We start from the raw sequence: 18,584 nt of genomic DNA, 5'->3' as shown, positions 1-18,584 counted from the left end.
GCCCTTGGGCCAATGAGGCAGCGGTGGGTACTGTCTGTGAGACGGGGCTGTCACCTTGACTTCAGCAAGTGGCCTCTGCCACCATACTTGCGGCTCTTGTTACATAAGCCCCAAGAAGACAAAAGAAGGATCTGCTGCAAAAATAAATCCAGTACCACACTGGAACAACAGTCACCAGTGCATGGAGACAAGAAGGAAATATGTCTGTGTTAGCCCGCACATTGTGTAGAATATAGGATTCCTGATGAATTTTTTTTTAATTCAAATTTGTCCTCCTCAGAGTTGAGAGTTCCCATGTACTCCACCTGCACCGATGTCAGAACCTTCCACTTGGAAAACGCAGCGTTTACGTAGGGCCAAGCATCCAGAGGAGCCAGTGTGCGTGTGAGGGAGCTTGCTCGGTGGCAGGAGTGGGGAGGAGGCGGCAGAAATTGAGAGAGAGCGGTGCTGGTGCAATGTGAAGGGAAGCCGACCCGCCGGGCCGGTGAGGCTGGGGTTGACCGCGGCCTTGAATACAGAAGCTACAAACGCGGTGCTCTTAGAACTCGATACGAGCGGGCTCTTTGCAGCCTTCTCGGTACACAGAAATAATGGCGTTGAAGGAAAAAGAATAAATGGGACTGGATCAAAATGAAAAACTTTCCCTCATCTAGGGTAACATTAAGAAAATAAAAAAAGGCCAGCCCAGGACTGGAAGAATAAATTTCATACATGTCCAGATCGGACGAAGCATCTACTCCAGAAATAAAGACTCCTGCAACCTAACAATAAAACACTAAGACTCCAGTTTTAAAAACTGGAAAAAGGCATGAATAGACGTTTCACCGTGTGTGTATAAACAAACACCATAAGCACCTAAAATAGCATTTTAAATCAGGGAAATGCAAATTAAAATGACAAGTGATGGCGAGAACACATCATAAATGTCAGTGCGGAATGAAAGACTGACGGCCGAGGAGCTGTGCTGCCGAGGCCGTAAAGTGGAGTAACCGTGGAGGGAGGCCCTGTGTCCCTGATGTCTCAGTACTTCACTCCTAGGCGCACCTCCAAGTGAAAGGAGAGCAAATGTGCCCAGCGAAGGCAGGTGTGAAAATGGCCACAACTGCTTGTCCCGTCCAAGCTGCAACCTGGAAAGCACACAGCCGTCCCTCAGCATCTTACTGGCACATTCAGACGTGTGGAAAGCTAAGAACCCAGACACAAAATAATCTGTATGGTTCTGCGTATGCGAACTCCCACAACAGGCAAAGCGAGGTTAGGGCGTGAGACAGCAGTGGCGCTTCCCCGAGGTGGCAGGCTGACCAGAAGCGGCCTACGGAGCTTGCCGGCGGGGCTCCGTGTCCTGATTGGGGCAGTGGTTACATGACTGTAGATCAAGACCTAATTAAAAGCACCTCCAGGGCGGCAGAGAACCCGAGTTAGCAAACTTTCAAGTAGCTGTGCCGAATACGTTTAGGTGGAGAAAAGAAACATGAGATTTCCAGCATGTTAAGTATGACAGCAGGCTCGCTGGCGATTCTAAAACAAGAACGTGGATCTGAAGCTCAGTGGCAGGGAGAACCCCGGCACCGGAAGGAAGTCCTGACTGTGAAGCCCAGAAAGGTAAAAGGTATGAGATGTACGAGAGAAAGGACAGTTCTTCAGTGAGTGTGCGGCAGATCTGCTTGGAACCCTACAGGGAGAAGAGAGGCAGGCTGGCACTGAAGCAGCTTTTGCAGAGATCATGTGGGACCATCGCCACAATTCAACAAGTCCTGCGAACCCAAGAGGATAAATTAAGACATGGAAACAGAATTATAATGAAACACCTGAAAATAAAGAAAAACTTTATTTTTCTGTGAAGTCAGTTTCTAGAAACTGACTTCACAGAAACAATGAAGACACTTTCAGACAACATTCTTTATCACAGATACTCGTGAATGGGAGTTCTCCAAGCAAGAGAAAAATAATGCCGGAAGGGATGTGTGAAACACACTTCAAGAGAATGAAAATAATGTACGTCTACATTACACATGTGGCTCTCACACATCCCCCTGCCGGACTGTTACAAGGCATGGGCGCTGCAGGAAGCCGTGTGGCGTCCTCACGTCAAGGAAACAGCATGCTGATGGTGGCCCCTCTACCCGGAGAGACACTTGTGTGCGAGCCTGCCTGCCGGCAGCTCTGCTGCTAAGAGTCAGACACTGTAGCAGCCCAGATGACCATCAACATATGAATGGATGAACAGACACCTTAGCTCAGTGCAGTCGGCGAAAAACTGCCGCGAAACCACAGGATGAGCTGAGAGCAGCACAGGAAGGGAGCCGAGACCCTCCGGATTCTGTTTAGCAAAGGCCTGTTAGCACGGAAGAACCTTACAACTGGCGGCACCTGGGCTGAGTGAGTTCACAGGGCTCTTGCAGGGGAGTCTTCACAGGCGCTGCCTGCTGGTTGGGGCCCCAGCCCTACCCAACATCCGGACCGCAAATCTCTGCCTGCTTGGCACGCCGCGTCTGCAGCACTCGACGGGAACTGGTGTCATCTGCGGGAAGCAGACTTAACAGCGAGGCTGAGAAGGTTGAGAAATAGAGTGGCAAAGGGGGTTTCTCTTGAGAGCGACCCATTGAAGCTGTCTTCACCCCCAGGAGAGAGGCTTTTTCTGTCTTTTTTGGATGACAGTAGTGATGAGCCGCCTTTTGAGAACCAAAAAGGTATAGCCGACAGGAACGAGAGCTCCATTCTGTTCAGCTCAAACGAGGGGCGCGCATTCAGAGGCAGGCTGGGAACAGAGGTGAATTGCCTTTTTACAGCAGCGTGATGGGAGTGGGAGAACTTGCGAGAAGGCAGCTGGCGAGGAGGAGCAGGCTGAGTTCTGCTCAGAAACCTGCTTCACACGGCTGTCTGAAGCCTGAACGGCGAGTCACTACACATCGCCTGTGTGGTGGCGCCTGAGTTGACGGTGCTCGTGTTGGATTAGCGCTGGGCGTCTCCAGGCAGAGCGACGGCCCTGTTTGGTGGTGGGGTACCCCTCGTGCCAGACTCGGCGAGCGCACAGCAGCCAATACTGAAAGGGGTGTAAGCACACCTCACTGGCGGTGATCGGTACCCAGGGCAAATACACGCTGCACTGCTCGCACACACCAGCGGGCTCCCCCGTGCCAGGTCTTGTGTCCAGGGTTGCAGAGGCAGAGGCAAACTAGTCAGCTCTTGGCTTGGTGGGACAGACGTAGGCTAGCACAGATGTGAGCCAAAGAAGTGAGGTTGAGCAGTCACCAAAAAAAAAAAAAACTTTCTTGAAGAAGCTCCAACCGTGGGCGGCAGGCAGGCCTGGATAGATTTAAAATGCCAAGCCTGTCTTGGTGCAGCCGCGGGTACTTGATTGAGAGCCCTAGCAGGCGTGGCTACTGGGAGCTCTTCATGGGACGACAGGCTAATTAAACCCTCGGGACCAGGGCTCTAGACCGCTCTGGAGATCGGCAGAGTGCTCATGTCACCAGGCGGCCCTCGCCGCGCTCCAGGGTGCGCGCTGAGTGAGGTGACTCATCTCTTCCTGCGCAGTGTGGCCAGGTGCCCTGAGGCCTGGCTCATCTCCGGGAGCGCCAACCAGGGCTGGCTCCGGGCTGGGCTTGCGACACGCCTCTGCTCCCGCATCTGTGCGAAGCTGTTCCTTTAGGTCTCTGTCTGAAGTGATTTCTGGCCTGGGTTTTTCACCTGTGTAGCAGATGCATGACAGCGAGGTACTCAGGAGAAGCCGGCTGTGGGCGGGCACTGGAGCCTGAGGGCCCCGTGGCTGGTGCGCTCGTAGCTACCAGGCAGCGGGCCGTGGCATGCTTGCTCTTCTCTGACATGTCACCCCACCAGGACTTCCTTCTAGCCCACTTGCCCAGCTGCTGGCCGGGTGCACACTGGGCAGACTGACCAGGCCTGGGCTCTCCACCCTTGTCCGAACCTGGAGCAGCGTGTCCGGGGGTACTCACGGGTGGCGACATTGGCAGCACCCAGAGTAAGGAAACTGCCCAAGATACAAAGGAAGTGACTGGCACAGGCAAGCTCCTAGGGTGGGTGTATGCTACGGATTTTGTCACTAGGACAGTAGTCGCCACTGGTACAGACGACAGCACTGATCTCAAGCTACTATTTAGTGGGTGATTATTTTCTGCAAGGCCTTGTGCTGCAGACTCTGTGGTATCATCTCCTTGGACCCCTCCCCCAAAGCCGAGTCTGACATTATCCCCCACATTTCTTTCACAAGCAATGAAACTGAGCTGGCGTGGGCTAAGGCCCCTCACTGCGGGCTGCACAGCCAGCGCATGGGCCTTCCGCTCTGAGCCTGATGCGCTCGTCGTTAAACCACAACAGGAAGGTTAGGGAAACAGCGACGAGAATCTACATGTGGATAACCAGGCATGTTACATTTAGATCAAGTAGCATCACCAAGAATTGAGTCATCTAAAAATAAGCTCTGGTTGTGCAAAAACAATATTTTGGATGAGTGTGGGTGCTTCATGGGGCTCAGCAGGGCCGAGGCTGGGGAAGCGGCCTTGTGAGCATGTCTGGGACGAGGGAAGTGAAGGCCTTACTAAGTCGTGCCCCGTCCGAGTGCTGGGCTTTGTTCCGGACTGCTCAGAAGGGAACCGCAGGCTCGGGGCGGCGCTGTCTGGAGGCGGCGCCGTCTCTCTGCTGGCGAGGAGCGAGCAGCGGCTTCTGCCTGGCGGAGGTTACTGTCATTTCTCACAGTGAAACAGGCCCGTAGCCTTGTGCTCTGGAAGCCACAGGAAACTGGCTGGGCCGGAGGGGTGGCCTGCTGTCACCCAGGGAGGCACTCGGTGACATCCTGTGGCTTTCCTTGCAAGGGGTGCTATGAAGCGGGCTCAGTGCCACCTCTCCTGGAGGGAGCGAGGCCTTGTGGGGTACGAGGTCTCCAGTGACGGCTGGTTGTCCTCTCCCCAGGTGTCACCACTGTGCTCACCATGACCACGCTGAGTATCAGTGCCAGAAACTCCTTGCCTAAAGTGGCGTACGCGACGGCCATGGACTGGTTCATAGCCGTCTGTTATGCCTTCGTATTTTCTGCGCTGATTGAGTTCGCCACTGTCAACTACTTCACCAAGCGGAGCTGGGCCTGGGAAGGCAAGAAGGTGCCTGAGGCCCTGGAGATGAAGGTGAGCCAAGTGACAGTCGAGGCTGGGAGGCCCTCTTTGACAGACCAGGATTGGAACCAGGAGTGAGAAGCCTGCAGCCTGCGCCCACCTGGCCGGGGCTGTGCGCTCCTCACTGGGGTCACCAATCCTGCTCTCGACGGGAGTGCCTCTCAGCTGCGGGAGCGCTCGCTGGAGGGCGGGTGGCCTGGAGGGTGGCTGCTGGTGATGGGGAGCAAAGTGCAGACTCGGACTCAAGGAAGACAGTGTGGAATGTCTTCACCCAGTGAACACTCTTTAGAGCCACTTTCCAGGATGTTCCATCACGCCCGCCAAAGTGATTGTTATCATCACTTAAAATCACCCACCAGTGATTCAGTTTTTACCTGGAATGTTCTAGATTCCTGCCTGGTAAATACCTATTCACTCCTCAAAACCCAGATAAAAGTGCTATTTTGGCCACAAAGCCTCTTCAGAAGCACCCAGCTAGCTTTGGCTTTTCTTGGTAGGGAGCATGCTCCTGGCAATACAGCATTCACTTGTGTGAGAGCCGGTCCTCCGCCCCTCGCTAGACCACACTTGTCGAGAGCAGGGACGGGCCTGCGTTACTTTCTAACTAGCCAGCCTCCGCGTGCAGCTTCTCAGTCCTAAAGTGGGATAAACATCCCTCGGGTTGGTGGGAAGGAAGAAAAGACAATAAACCCACTGCAGTTGCTGGACTTAAGACAGGAATATAGTGAAATCAAGATTATTGTCCTTGGCAGCTTTCAAAGAGTTTCAGCCTTTAGGTCTCGAACAGCAGCCAGAGATGCCACAGACTAGCCGCTGTGGCTGCAGAGACACTCCAGCATTCGCGAGAATCCTGGGAAAAGACAGGAGTTTTCAAATTGGACGAAGAGCTAGATTCCTTAGACTACTAACCAGTGACTTGGCAAGATGTTAGACCAGCTCTCAACTATTCAGCTAGCTAGTTTATTAACTCCTTGCTATCCATTATGAGAAAACAAGCATATTTCTACTTCCTCCATCTGCTCTACCACAGGACGCCTTTGGTCGCTCTTATACGTAGTTTAGCTGTCCCCACTGTGTCCTTCAAATACATCCACGCACACGGTGCTGGGGGTTCAGCTGACCCTTGTGTGGCCCAAGCGCATGCGCACACTTCCCTCTCTCTGCTAGTCCCTGTCAGCCAGCTTCACTCACTGCATTACAGTTTCTGTGCTGTCAAGTTCCAGAGCATTTACGTGCACTCGTGCAGCAGGCTTCCTGTGCTTGATGAGTTAGTCTACCTTTCAAAGAGCTCTGTTCTCCAAATGGCCTTTACCCATTTTTACATTCATTGCTTAGGTACTGCGAGGCTATCCTCTAAAAGTTTAAGAAGGGCCCATGGGGGCCACACTTCCGACTGCCTCGCACGCGTGAGAGCACCTGTCCCCAGGGTTCGTACTTGTGCCAGAGTGGGGCTGTTGTCTAACTCACGGTCAGTTTCTTCTCTGATGTCACGCAGCCTTTGCGTGCTCTCTTCAGCTCCTCTGATGCTGGCACACAGAAATCCAAAAGCAGCCTGCCACTCTGCCCCCAGCAGGGACTTGATCTTATTGCCTAGAATGTGTCTTTTATTTACAAATGTCAGTGCCTTTTCAAGGTGTATCTTGATCTGTGTGAGTTTTTTCATGGGACACCGTATGATCGCCTAAGCCTTGTAGATTCATAGTTGTTTCTGTTTCAGGGAGGCCTTCCTGAATGCTTATACAAAAAAAAAATTTAAAAAAAATGGCTCTGGACTAGAAAATCTTACCTCAGGTGCACATTACAGATAAGAAGCTGAGATACGGAGACTTCACATCAGCCTTGAAAATCAAACTTGATTTGAATCTGAGTTAAGAACTATCTAGAAAAAGTCTTAAGCCCCCCTTTTATTCTGTATTGGTTGGACCATGTTGAAGGCACCTGGTTCCAGTTCGGCTATTGTGGAGGAAGGACAAATGTCTGGAGGGCATGATGATGGCTAAGTGGAAGTATCTGAAAGGCAGTTACGGATGCCTTGGGAAAATTTGGTAGGTGTTTTCTGAGGTGCGTGGGTGGTCTGAAGGCAGAGTGGGAATTAATTAGATGAACTGTTTAGAGATTAGAGATGTAGATGTCAAAAGGGATGGCCATCCCTTTTGTCAAGCAGGACTGTAGTGTCAAGCAGGACTGAGAATGAAAGAACAAAAAGAAGTGTCTTAAGCTCCTGTGCATGTTTCTCCTCAGTGCCCACCTATGTGCATCATCTAAAAGGCGGCAGCTAGGCAGTTTGACAAGCCCTGTGCAGGCAGAGGTGGGCCTCACATGTGAGCCTGCTGTCTTTGGTCTAGCGCTGCCTCAGTGAGAGGTACCAGCCCACTAGGGAGAAATCAAGCGCACTGCAGTAACAGCATTTCAATCTCAATTATTTCAGTTTTTTTCCTCTTTTAGCAGCTATATTAAAGCTTTTTTGCTTCATAAAGCTAGTCTGGTTGAGTCCGAGACTTTCAAAAAAAAAATCAATGATTTCAAAATTATTTCTGACCTGGACTGTGATCAGGCGTTAGAGAAAGAGTGGGGAGAGCTATTACAAAGGAAAAGGGGTAGCTGGAAGCGAAACCTTGTTTTCAAATGAAGACAAATGACTTCCTTGAAAGAGCATCCTGAAAACAGACGAACTGTGGGCTTCTGAGAAGCAACGATGTGTGTTACTCCCTGCGCCTTTTGAGCAGCAGACTCAGATGGAAGCAAGCAAGCCCTGGCACGGGGGAACTGGAGAAGGGATTTTGGTCAGACAAAGGAGTTTCATGATTTTTAGAAGAATGAACACAGGGAAACAGTAAGAACGGAGTTATCAAGCTGGAGTAAGGTAGGACCCTGGGGAAACATGGCGTTCGAGGAGCTAGACAGCAGAGAAGAAAGCAGGGGCCCAAGGAGGGGACAGGAAAAGCCTGTGCACAATAAGTGGTCCGGACCGGAGTGTGCCCCGTGCCCATGGGCAGTACACGCCCCAGAGAGGGCAGCGTTATTCTTAAGAAGCTGGAAGTCTGCAGAAGAAACGCTTCTATGTTCTGGCATCTCGGAGGCTGCCCCCTAAGATGGCTGCTGCTGACTGACCTTAGTCGCAGTCTCCACGCAACCAGCCCGGCTCAGGCCCCCGGGGCTGACAGACCCCTGCATGTGACCGAGTGATACCGAGGCACGGCGTGCTGAATAAACTCTGATGCGGAAGAACAGCAAAGACGAAAACAAAGGAAGAAAAAAGCAAAATAGAAAAGCGCATCGTGGAGGAACAGATAATTTAGAGAATTCATCAGAATTTGAGAACAAAGCTACCTTTCATCTTAGATTTGTGGCTGTATTGCATCCGCAGAACAAGAGTATGATACCAACATAAAAGGAAATCAGAGGATGAGGAAGAACTCTTGAAATTAAAAAAAAAAAAATCGCCAAAACAAAAGTTTCAGTAGTGGCAGAAAAATAAACTGAAGGAAATCTCCCTAAAAGGCGATGAGAAACCAGCTGGAGAGCGTAGACGGGACGACGAGAGGCCGGGAAGGAATCCAGCAAGTTTGTCCAGCTGAGGCTGCCACGTGAGGGAGGACAAAAGGAAGGAGGTGAACAGACCTCCAGACTGAGGGTGGCCTGTGGGCCCACAGAGGGCAGATCATTATGGGATTTCAGAAGCCAGGGGTAAGGCAGTGGTCTAAAAGAAGGTCTAGAGGGGAAACATGTCAGCTATAAAGAAACACTGAGCAGAGGGCATCAGACCTCGTTTTTAACTTATGTACTGTTACTGCGATTACATTTTTTAATTTATAAAGAAACCCAAGTTAACATGAAGACGCCGTTCTCTGCATTTAAAAATTATTTATAGACAGTCTACAACAGAGGAGCGAGTGGATACTCTGGAACATGGTGCTGCCACGTGCGAGAGACGCCAGAGCACTGTCTCCTACATGCGTGGAAATCAACTCAAAATGATGAAAAGACTTGGCTGTAAGACCATAAATACATAGAAGACACCCCATGACACAACCTCGGGAACATCTTCGGGATTCTCCAACAGCAAAGAAAATGAAGGAGAAGATACACAACTGGGACTACATGAAACGGAAATGCTTGTACACAGCGAGAGACAGCGATGGAAACACTGAGACGCCCTGCTGGATGGCGGAGCATAGCTGCACGTCGCACCTCTAAAGTGGGGGGCTGAGATCCAGGATCTACAAAGAACTCAGCGAAGCAAACAGCCGGATCAGAAATGGACAAGCACTCTCCAAAGACATGCAGATTCTGAGAGCACTGGGAAAGTTCCCAGCCCCAGAGAAGTGCGGATCAGGGTCAGAAGCACAATGCCCGGAGGACAGCCCACTTCAAAGCAAAGCCCTGAATCTGCACATGCTGGCGAGGCTGCGGTGGAAAAGGCACCTTTCACCACTGGTGGGAATGTGAAGTAGCTTGGACCACCAGGAGACAGTGCGGGGGTCCTCAAAAGACAAAGTGATCTGCCTTGTGACCCAGTAATTCCACGCCGAGGTATCTGCCCAAAGGACACAAAAACAGTCATTGGAAAGGTCACCTGCACCCCCGTGTATTCATACTGGACCACTACTCAGCCGCCAAAAAAACAAACTGCTGCCATTTGCAGCAACATGGATGGAGCTGGGCGGGATGAAGCTAAGTGAAATAATAAGCCAGAGGAGAAAGACAAAGACTGCATGGTTTGGCTGGGATGCGGAATCCAGAGAAACCGAAGGACTAGACCAGCTTTAAAACCAGCCCTTGAAAGCTGACCACAGATGTGAAGCCTGCAGAGGGTAGGAGAGGCGAGCTCAGTGGACCAAGGGGAGGATTATGGGTGTCCATTTTGGTGGTGGGAGAACTATGATGACCACACCTGAGGGAAGAAATCCTATAGTGTGGAAAAATGAGGAAGGATGTGAAATAATGGTAGTTCTATAAAGCATTAAGTAATATGATTAGAATCGCTTTTAAATATAATTTGGAAGCACAGTCATTCTTAGGCTCATTTTCACAGGTCCAAATAAGACTATTGGCATGCTCTAGAATAACATTTTCTTTTCATTAGAGAAAATGCTCACCTTCCATCTAAGTCTTGGATAAGTTTGGTTTCTTTAATGCCTTCTAAATTTATGGGACATTCCTGTATACTGGCCTTTTCTCTGGGGGTCACTGATCTTCGCCCTGGGCTCAGGTGCACCCATCACCTGCCGGCCTTGCCTCAAATGCGGCCCAAGTGACTGCACCCTCCCACCTGTCAGGAAGAGGGTGCCAGCCGTTGCTTCCCTCCCACCTTCATCATAGCCCCTGTCAGCTGCTCGCCACCCTCTGCAGAGCCTCCTTTAGACTTGCTCTACTCGTTACTTGGACCTCTCGAATGCTGCCCTTGCTTTCTTCCTTAGATTTCTGTTATGGATTCAATTAATCTTCCTCACCAGAGAGCCTGAAAACTTCCCGGTGAATTATTTCGGTCGCACAGTTCAGTAGTACTAAGTATGTGCACATTTTTGTGCAGCCAGTTTCTGGGACTCTTCATCTTGCCACATGGAAATGCTGTCCCCAGAAAGCAAGACCTCAATCCTCCTCCCCCCATCTGGCAATCACCACCCCTCTCGAATTCCACGGGCCTGACCCTCACAGCAGCACACCTCCAGTTGTCTCTGCATCGCTGCTTACGCGCCCCCAGAGCCCCCAGGTAGCAACCGCGGCAGGACGCCTTCCTTCTTAAGGCCGAGCGGCTGCTCTTGGTACTAACAGCGCGCACACGCTTAGTCTCTCACAGACACGTCATGGCTCCCACCTCTTGGTTATTATAAGGAGTCGTGCTGCTGTGCACACAGCGTGTGCGTATGTCTCTCCAAGCCTTGCTTTCACCTTCGGGGCTGGAAGCCAGGAGTGGAGTTGTTGGGCCATTTTTCAGTTGTAGTTTTAATCTTAACTGCCTTCCCGTCGGCCATAGCGGGCACGCGCATTCTGACAGTCCTCACTGACACTTGCGGTGCTGCATTGGTGACAGGCGTCCTAATGGGCGTGAGGTGGCTTGCTGTGGTCAGGGTGCATGTCCCTGGTGACGGGTGATGCCGGTAGGTGCCGCGTGGGAGCCAAAGGCAAATCAGTACTCTGAGAAAACACCCAAGTGCAAAACAAGCAAAGAACCTGAACAGACATTTCTCCAGCAGAGAGGGACAAATGCCAGCAAGCGTCTCCGGTCATCGGGACGTGACTTCTGCTGTGATTCTCCCCTTCCACAATGTCAGTAAAATTACAGTGGCTGACTAAAATGCTGGAAAGGGTGAGGGAAATTAGAAGGTAATTTCCCTTCCTGACTTAAGAAATCTGCAATTAAATAGCTGCTGCTTCCCCACACCTCTGTAATACAAAGTGCCTGTGGCGCTAAAGAGAGCATTTGCCCTTGGGAATGAGGTGACTACAATACCACGCAAAGCTTCTAACTGAGGGTCCTTTTGTTTTGCTTGTAGTTTGTTTTGTTTATGCTTGAAAAGAAATTACTAAGCGATTTAATAAGCAAGCCGGCAAACAAGCCAAGTGTCCCTTGATGGCAAAGCATGGCCGCAGGGGTCTGTTCCCACAGTGGATGTGCTAACTGTACAGGAGTCCCGCGTAGTGTGAAGGTCTCACAAGTCTCTTCCAAGCCTCAGAGTTCTGTCCCCTTTCCGAGACACAGGCCTCAGACAGGAGGAACTCTAGTGCTTCTAGAACATCCTGTTACTCTGTTCACTTATGAATCCCGCTCTCAGGTTGAAAGCCTGTGCGCTGCCCCCACAAAGTCCCTCGTCCTCTCCGGACAAGCCACTGTGGACCAGTAGACCATCGGGCACTGTTGGCACAACTTACGAGGACCAGCGAGGTCTGGAGGAGGGGGTGAAAGTGAAAGCGGTAGGGCGGGGAAGGACGGGAGGCCAGACTGAGGGAGGGCAGCGAAGTGCCCTTGGGCAGGGAGAGCCTCACCAGCCCCTGTCCCTGCTCCCCAGCGCCAGCGCCTGAGACAGGGCTTGTTCCCTTGTCCTTCCAACTCCTCAGCCTCTTTCTGACCAGGCCTGAGCATCATCGCCTTCCCCACACAGTGGCTACCAGGAGACACAGGCCACGCGTGCGAGGACGCGCAGGCTGTTTCCCACTCGTGTGTTTTTGTTGCTCTGAGAAAGTAAAAGCCCAAAGGGCAAAGCCCTGGGAAGGCCTGGCCCCCTGCCGCAGCTGCAGGGGTGAAAGGCCTGCTGGGCGTGAGGGCAGACGCTGTTCTGATGGTACTGCGAGCCCAGCGAGCCCAGCGTTTGCTGCCTTCAGGCCAGAGGGGACGGTCAAGGTACCCTACTGCGTACAAAGAGCTCAAGTGACAGGCCCTGGGCGGCTGGTGTGAGCCTGCTCAGGCTGAGGCTGCTCATGTGTCAGACTGGGAACCACATCACCCCGCTCCTGGGGCTGCTGCGACAGTCAGATCGCAGGACCACGTAGAACACTACGTGAGACCCGCGTTTCAAAGTTTTGCAGTGATTTCTACCACCACTGTCACATCTGACCGTCCCAATAGCCCTGCCCGATCTTTTGAGCCTCAGTTTACACGTGAAGAAACTGATGCTCAAAGTGACTTTGCCGTGTCTCCCGGTTGCAAACATCTTCAGCCCTACACTCAAATCTGGCAACTCGGTACTACTGACTTCACGGTCCCTCCCTCCAGCCGCTGCAGGAGCTGTGTGCCATGAGTCAGTCACCTTTTTGCCCCCCTTCTTTTTCTGTCCCCTTAGAAAAAAGCACCAGCAGCCCCGGCAAAGAAAGCCAGCACCACCTTCAACATCGTGGGGACCACCTACCCCATCAACCTGGCCAAGGACACCGAGTTCTCCACCATCCCCAAGGCCGCGGCTCCGAGTGCCGCCTCCACCCCGACTGCCGTCGCCTCCCCCAAGACCACCTACGTGCAGGACATCCCCGAGACCAAGACCTACAACAGTGTCAGCAAGGTCGACAAAGTCTCGCGCATCATCTTCCCTGTGCTCTTCGCCATATTCAACCTGGTGTACTGGGCCACGTACGTCAACCGGGAGACGGCCATCAAGGGCATGATCCGCAAGCAGTAGGTGGCAGCAGCCAGAGCGCCGTACGCCCCAGGAAGCACCCAGGCACCCAACCCCCAGGGCTCCCCTTCATGTGTTTCAGGATTCTTTCCAGTGCTCTGCCAAGCTAGGACTCTCAGCAAGACTTACAACACAAACGATGATGTGTCCCCTAACGTGGCTGAGTGTGCCCCATCAGAGCCAAACACTGCCATCTGTCCAGTCGCCCACCTAGCCTGCGCCCCCCCCCCAGGGCACTGCATGCCTTTCGTGCACTCTGCCCACCACGGCCAGCAGGAGCGGCCCCCTGTGGCAGGGAGCTGGCCGGCCGGCAGGTCAGCTTCAGATTCTGCAGCACTAGGGCACGAGGCTGGGCTACCCCTGGCCCCGCCTGCCACCTCCTTAGCCGCGGGCCCAGCAGGCATGAGAACCGGTGGCGGAGGCAGCAGCCAGCGTAAACCTCCAAACGCGGGCCCAAGGCCCCGCCGCTTTACAGGCTGAGGCTAGTGGGGCCGCTGGACTCCCCTTGTCTACCCAGAGGGCCAAAACACATAGAACCAAGACGGCTGGTGCTCCCCGCGTCCAGCCTACCTCTCCTCTGGGAAGCCCCCTTCTCCTGAACCCTGTGACCCCCTAGTCAGCTGGGCACGGCTTCATTGGGGCTCTACTGCCCGCCAACTCTGGGGTAAAGATCAAATCTTTCTTACAAAAGAGACAAGCAGAAACAAAAATATCGAGGCCAAAGGCCTACACAAGCCTCTACTAAGCCAGAGCTTGGCAATGGGAAGGTGGCCGCCGGGCCAGAGCAGCACAAGACACTGGCCGGGGCAGGATACTTGGGGGCTCGGCCTGGTAGTCGAGGCTTCCAGTCTGGCGCAAGTGAGAGTCAAAGCTGCCTCCGTCCCCTGCCAGGCTCAGGCCTTTGCTCTGACACAGCAGGGGCGGCTGGCAGGGCACTGGTGTCACTGCCGGGGCGAGGAATCCGAGCCTGGTCGATTTTTGAGTTGCTTAGTCATTAGCTCAGGCTGATCATCTACTGCCTACAGGCCACTTGATAGCCACTTGCTCTTCACGTGAACAAAAGGACATTGGTAAGGGAGAATGGCAAATGTGTTATGCGCCAGATGGGCGAGTCTCAGAAGCTTGACGAACTCTAAGGCTCCTTACCAGTGTCTGCAGAGGCCTATCCTGGGAAGCCTGGCCCAGCTTGACTTAAGAATCCGCACAACCTCCACATGCCTGCTGGGTCCACATGCAAGTTTGGCCGCACACCAGAGAGGTTTTCAGGGTGTCACACTGGGCCACGCCAGGGACGACCTTGGCAGTCACGCCTCCAGGGCATGTGCAGCTGGAAGGTGGCAGTCCCAGCCAGTAGCCCAGAAGGGCCTGGAAGCCCGAGGTAAAGCCACAGATGGCGCGAAAGCAGACTCTCCCTGCCCCCCCCCCCATGAACTCCCTGAGGGGTCCGTTGTCAGTGCCGCCACTCTCCCCACCCCCAGCCCCGCTTCCTTGCCATCGCTGGGATGATGCATGCCCGTCCCGACTGTCTGTAGGTCAGTTCATGAATAGAAGAGTGTAGTGTGGGGGTGGGGGGGGGCAGGTAACGGCCATCTTGAGGATAAAGCGGAAGGCTGACCTTTGCTCCTGTACACATTGTGTTTCCAGTGCTTCGGTGTAATGTGTAGCGGCTGTTTATTAAACTCTTTCTGAATTGTCCTTGGGCTGGAGACCTTTTTCAGTCACTCTTCTCAGACAGGATCGTGTTCTCCCCCCACACACACACACTCACGCTCCCGGCGGCCTTTCCACAGTGCGCTGCGGAGAGTACGCCCCAGAGTTGGGCTCAGTCTGGCAGTTCTGGAACCGCTGGCAGAATGCCCAGCACACAGTAGGCTCTCCCCACGGATACCTGAGGCTGGTCTAGGGCACAGCTACTGGGCGAGGCGGGGCTTTCCACAGAGCAGAGGGGTGGCCAAGGGCAACCTTGCGACAGCCCCAGAAATAAGATCCCCATACAGTTCCCGAGTCGGCTCAAAGAACACCTGAGGACGGATGCGCTCTTTTTACGTCATTTCCGAAGATTTCCCACCTGGTCACTGCCCTCTGGGCTTTTCACTCGGGGCGGGGATGCCCGTGTGCCACCTGGCAGTTCCTTGCACTACAGTGTGAAGGGCAGGGAAGGTGTTACTGGGCACTGCCTCCTGCCAAAGCCCCCAGCTGTCCCTGCTGGCCTGTCTGGAATCATCTGTAAGATGCCTACCAGGCCTCGCTGCCTGGGCTGGGAACACCGAGCCCTCCAGAGACCTAGCAGGAGGTGGAAAGAATGAAAGCGGAACTGGGACTGGAAGACAGCAGTCGAGGGAACTCCGCCAGAGACCTAGAACCGGAGGCAGGAACAATAGCGCTTCACGCGGGCTTCCTTCCGCCTGAAACGTGACCGGTGCACGCGCGGGAGGGAGGCTGGGGGCACCTGCCCCTGTGGAGCGGGGCGCTGGCCTTTCCTCAGAGAGCGGCACAGACTGGTATGCGCCTCCGAGGACGCGGCCTAGCTGCATCGCTGTGCTGCTGAGCCGGCCTCGCCCCAGGCCACACGTAGTCTCCCTTCAGTACACAGGCTCACATCAGAGCCACTCTGCTCCACACTGTCACCACAGCTGGGCCCACACCGGCCCAATGCAAGACCATGGCCTCACCCTCGCTCGCGTGTCCCTATTCAGATGGGCCAGCAGCTTCCAAAGCATTTGACAGACACTGAGGATAGCTGGGGCGAAATGTGTTTTCCTAGTTTTCACTTACACAGGAAGGGGAGCTGAAAGGGTCTGTGGACGGATGGGCCCCGTTTCACCACTTCAGTGATGATGATGATGATTCCTCAGAGAATTCCTGCTGCTGATATGCATGTCTCATTGCCTTGGGAGAGAAAAGCCCACAGGCGAAATCTGGGGATGCGGGGGCAAAACTCCGTTTCGGGGAGCTCCTGAACTTGACCCCCCACCTAGCTTTGGGCTGGGCTCCACATGGCAGGGGCTCATAAATGGGGTGCCAGTGGCCCAGCCCCAGTCCCAGCATGGGAGAAGCTGCATTCCAAATTGAGAGGGTTGGGGGGGGTGCTGATGCCAGGCAGCACCCCCGCCCCGGTAAGCCAAGGGCACAGACTGGGAACTAAAACGACCCCTGTTGTTTTTTCCTCCAAAGGTGTAGCTTAGGGGAGAAAACAGCCTCAGAAGAACTCCCCTGAACTTCTGCTAATCAGCAAGCCTCACAGGACCCCCACATACCTGTCCCCATCCCCCGCCACAGGCCGCGGGGCATCCCTCTGCCTGAAGCCAGTCCCTGGAGTTCTTCACCCTGCTCCTCTTGCCTCAAATCTAACTCTCGTCTCGCCTCTCAGTGGAGCGGCTCTTGCTCAGTCATCAAGTGCCCAGTTAGGAAACCTCGAGGCAGCTTTCCTTGACCTGTCAGCAGCGCCTGACATATTGACGACTCCTGGCCCTTGGGTCCGCGCGACCAGTGGCCTGACAGCCCCCCCTTGTTCCCCTGCTCATTTTCTGCTTCTCATGTTCTTCTAGCTCAAGTTCTCCCGCCCCCTAAAAGCTGAAGTCCCTCTCTTCCCCGCCTCCTACGTTCCTGAATGATCTTGTCTGTCCTGAGAGTTTCTGTTAACATGTTTTAAGCATCTTTCATTGAGCAACGAGCCACTCCAAGCTTAGAGGCATAAAACAACAAACCAGCAACTAAATGAACAGGCAAGCCAGTGCGTCGAGGCGGATCTGCAGACTGCAGGTCGCACGACGGATTCACGACAAACTGCCTAGAGAAGCCATGTGGCGCAATAGCAAAACACTCACTTTTCCAGACACAACAAGCCCAGAGGTGCACCAGATGCCCAGCGTGTCTCTGCATCACAGCGGGCAGCTCCAGGCCACATGGGCTCCCCCATGGTGAGCAGTGAGCAGTGCTAGCAGCAGTGAGCGCGAGCGAGGATGAGGATGAAAGCACCCTTGTCCTCTTGCCACTACCAACGGGGCTTCTGTGGGGCCCAGAGACCACACTTTTGGGTCCAGGACAGAGAAGATCGTTGCCCCGGGGGAGACAGCTACATTTTTGTGCTCAGTGCTGCAGCAGCACCCGAGATAGCAGGGCACTAAACAGCTGCCATCCGCAGGGACTGGGTGACCTTGGCCCGGAAGACTCAGTCCATCGGGAAGGACACCGGGACTGGAGACCCAATTCCAAGGTCCACGTGGCAGGGCTCTGCGGCGACAGGTGCGCGCACCGGTGGCCCTGCCCAGGCCCTGTTCAGCAGAGGGAAGACCAGACCTACAATGAGGAGAGCGAGGACGTCCTGGGTGCCAAGCCAGGGTTGGGTCCCGCCACCTGGGCTGCGATGGTTGAAAGAGACTCAACCCCGCTGCCGAGGGGGCCTCGCCCACGGCCTTCCCTTATGGCTGCCCACAGCGTGGCCACTGGGCACCGAATGGGAGCGTCTCCAAAGCAGCCTCCAGAGAACAAACACTGCAAGAGAATGAGATGGAAGCGATGGCTATCCCTGTCCTAACCTCGGGAGCAGCTGCATCCACTGGGCACAAGGCACTAGCTGAGGTCAGTGCAGGCCCAGGAGATGGGCAGAGTCACCTCTTAATCCCAGGAGCAGCTGCAACGCATTTGTGGACACCCATGAACCACCACAGCCCCTTTGTGCTGGGCGCTGCCAAACTGGCATCACACCAAATTTAACATGTCCAAATCTGAGCTGCTGACTTGGCAACCCACATGATTCTTCCCTCCGTCATCCTTTATCAATAAATTTACCCAGATGCGCACAGCCAAATCCAGGGGGTGCTCCTGACATCCCCACATGCAGTGTACCCCACAGTGCCGTGTGCGCAGCTCCTAGTGCAAGTCCTGAGTTGCGCTCACCCCTCTACTCGTTCGCCCCTAGCACCCAGCCCAGCCTCTGCCACGGCCCGCACTGGGGTGACTGCAAGCCACCCTTACATGCACTTAGCCTTTTGTTGACTTTATTGTGTTTTGGCTTTTTTCCCCTCTTATTTTTTTCCTTACATCACTGTACTCCCCATAGTTTCCCCCCACCATATCACCCATGAACCATCACTGCATTCTCCTGCGTCTTCCCTCCCCTGTTTGACCCCTTCCTCCCCTGCCTTTGCTGTATGCTACGGTTTTTTGGACAGCTGCTAGTTTTAACTGTTTCTTCACCTTTCACTTAGTCTCTCTATATTCCACATATGAGACAGCCTGGTATTTACCTCACCCCCCACCCGACTTATTTTGGCCAGCTTAATCACTTCCAGCTCCATCCATGTCGCAGCAAATGGCATGAGTTTCTTTTTGATGACCAAGT

General features: G+C 53.7%; 1 protein-coding gene across 3 annotated transcripts in view; it reads left to right on the top strand.

The window, feature by feature from the left end:
• The window catches only part of GABRA3 (gamma-aminobutyric acid (GABA) A receptor, alpha 3), a 119,986-nt gene extending 105,061 nt beyond the window's left edge, over window positions 1-14,925 (top strand). For all 3 annotated transcript variants that reach the window (XM_004685869.2, XM_012727289.1, XM_012727290.1), the window contains 2 exons: window positions 4,930-5,141; window positions 12,911-14,925. In XM_004685869.2, coding sequence (XP_004685926.1) covers window positions 4,930-5,141; window positions 12,911-13,243 — 545 coding nt within the window. In that variant the 3' untranslated portion in view covers window positions 13,244-14,925. The remainder of the gene's footprint in view (window positions 1-4,929; window positions 5,142-12,910) is intronic.
• Window positions 14,926-18,584: the final 3,659 nt, after the last annotated feature.

The sequence above is a fragment of the Condylura cristata genome, unplaced genomic scaffold, assembly GCF_000260355.1.
Source record: "Condylura cristata isolate star-nosed mole 26May11 unplaced genomic scaffold, ConCri1.0 scaffold00019, whole genome shotgun sequence".
Classification (NCBI taxonomy): domain Eukaryota; kingdom Metazoa; phylum Chordata; class Mammalia; order Eulipotyphla; family Talpidae; genus Condylura; species Condylura cristata.
Note: the sequence above shows the minus strand (reverse complement) of the source record. Positions and strands in the feature narration are given on the sequence as shown.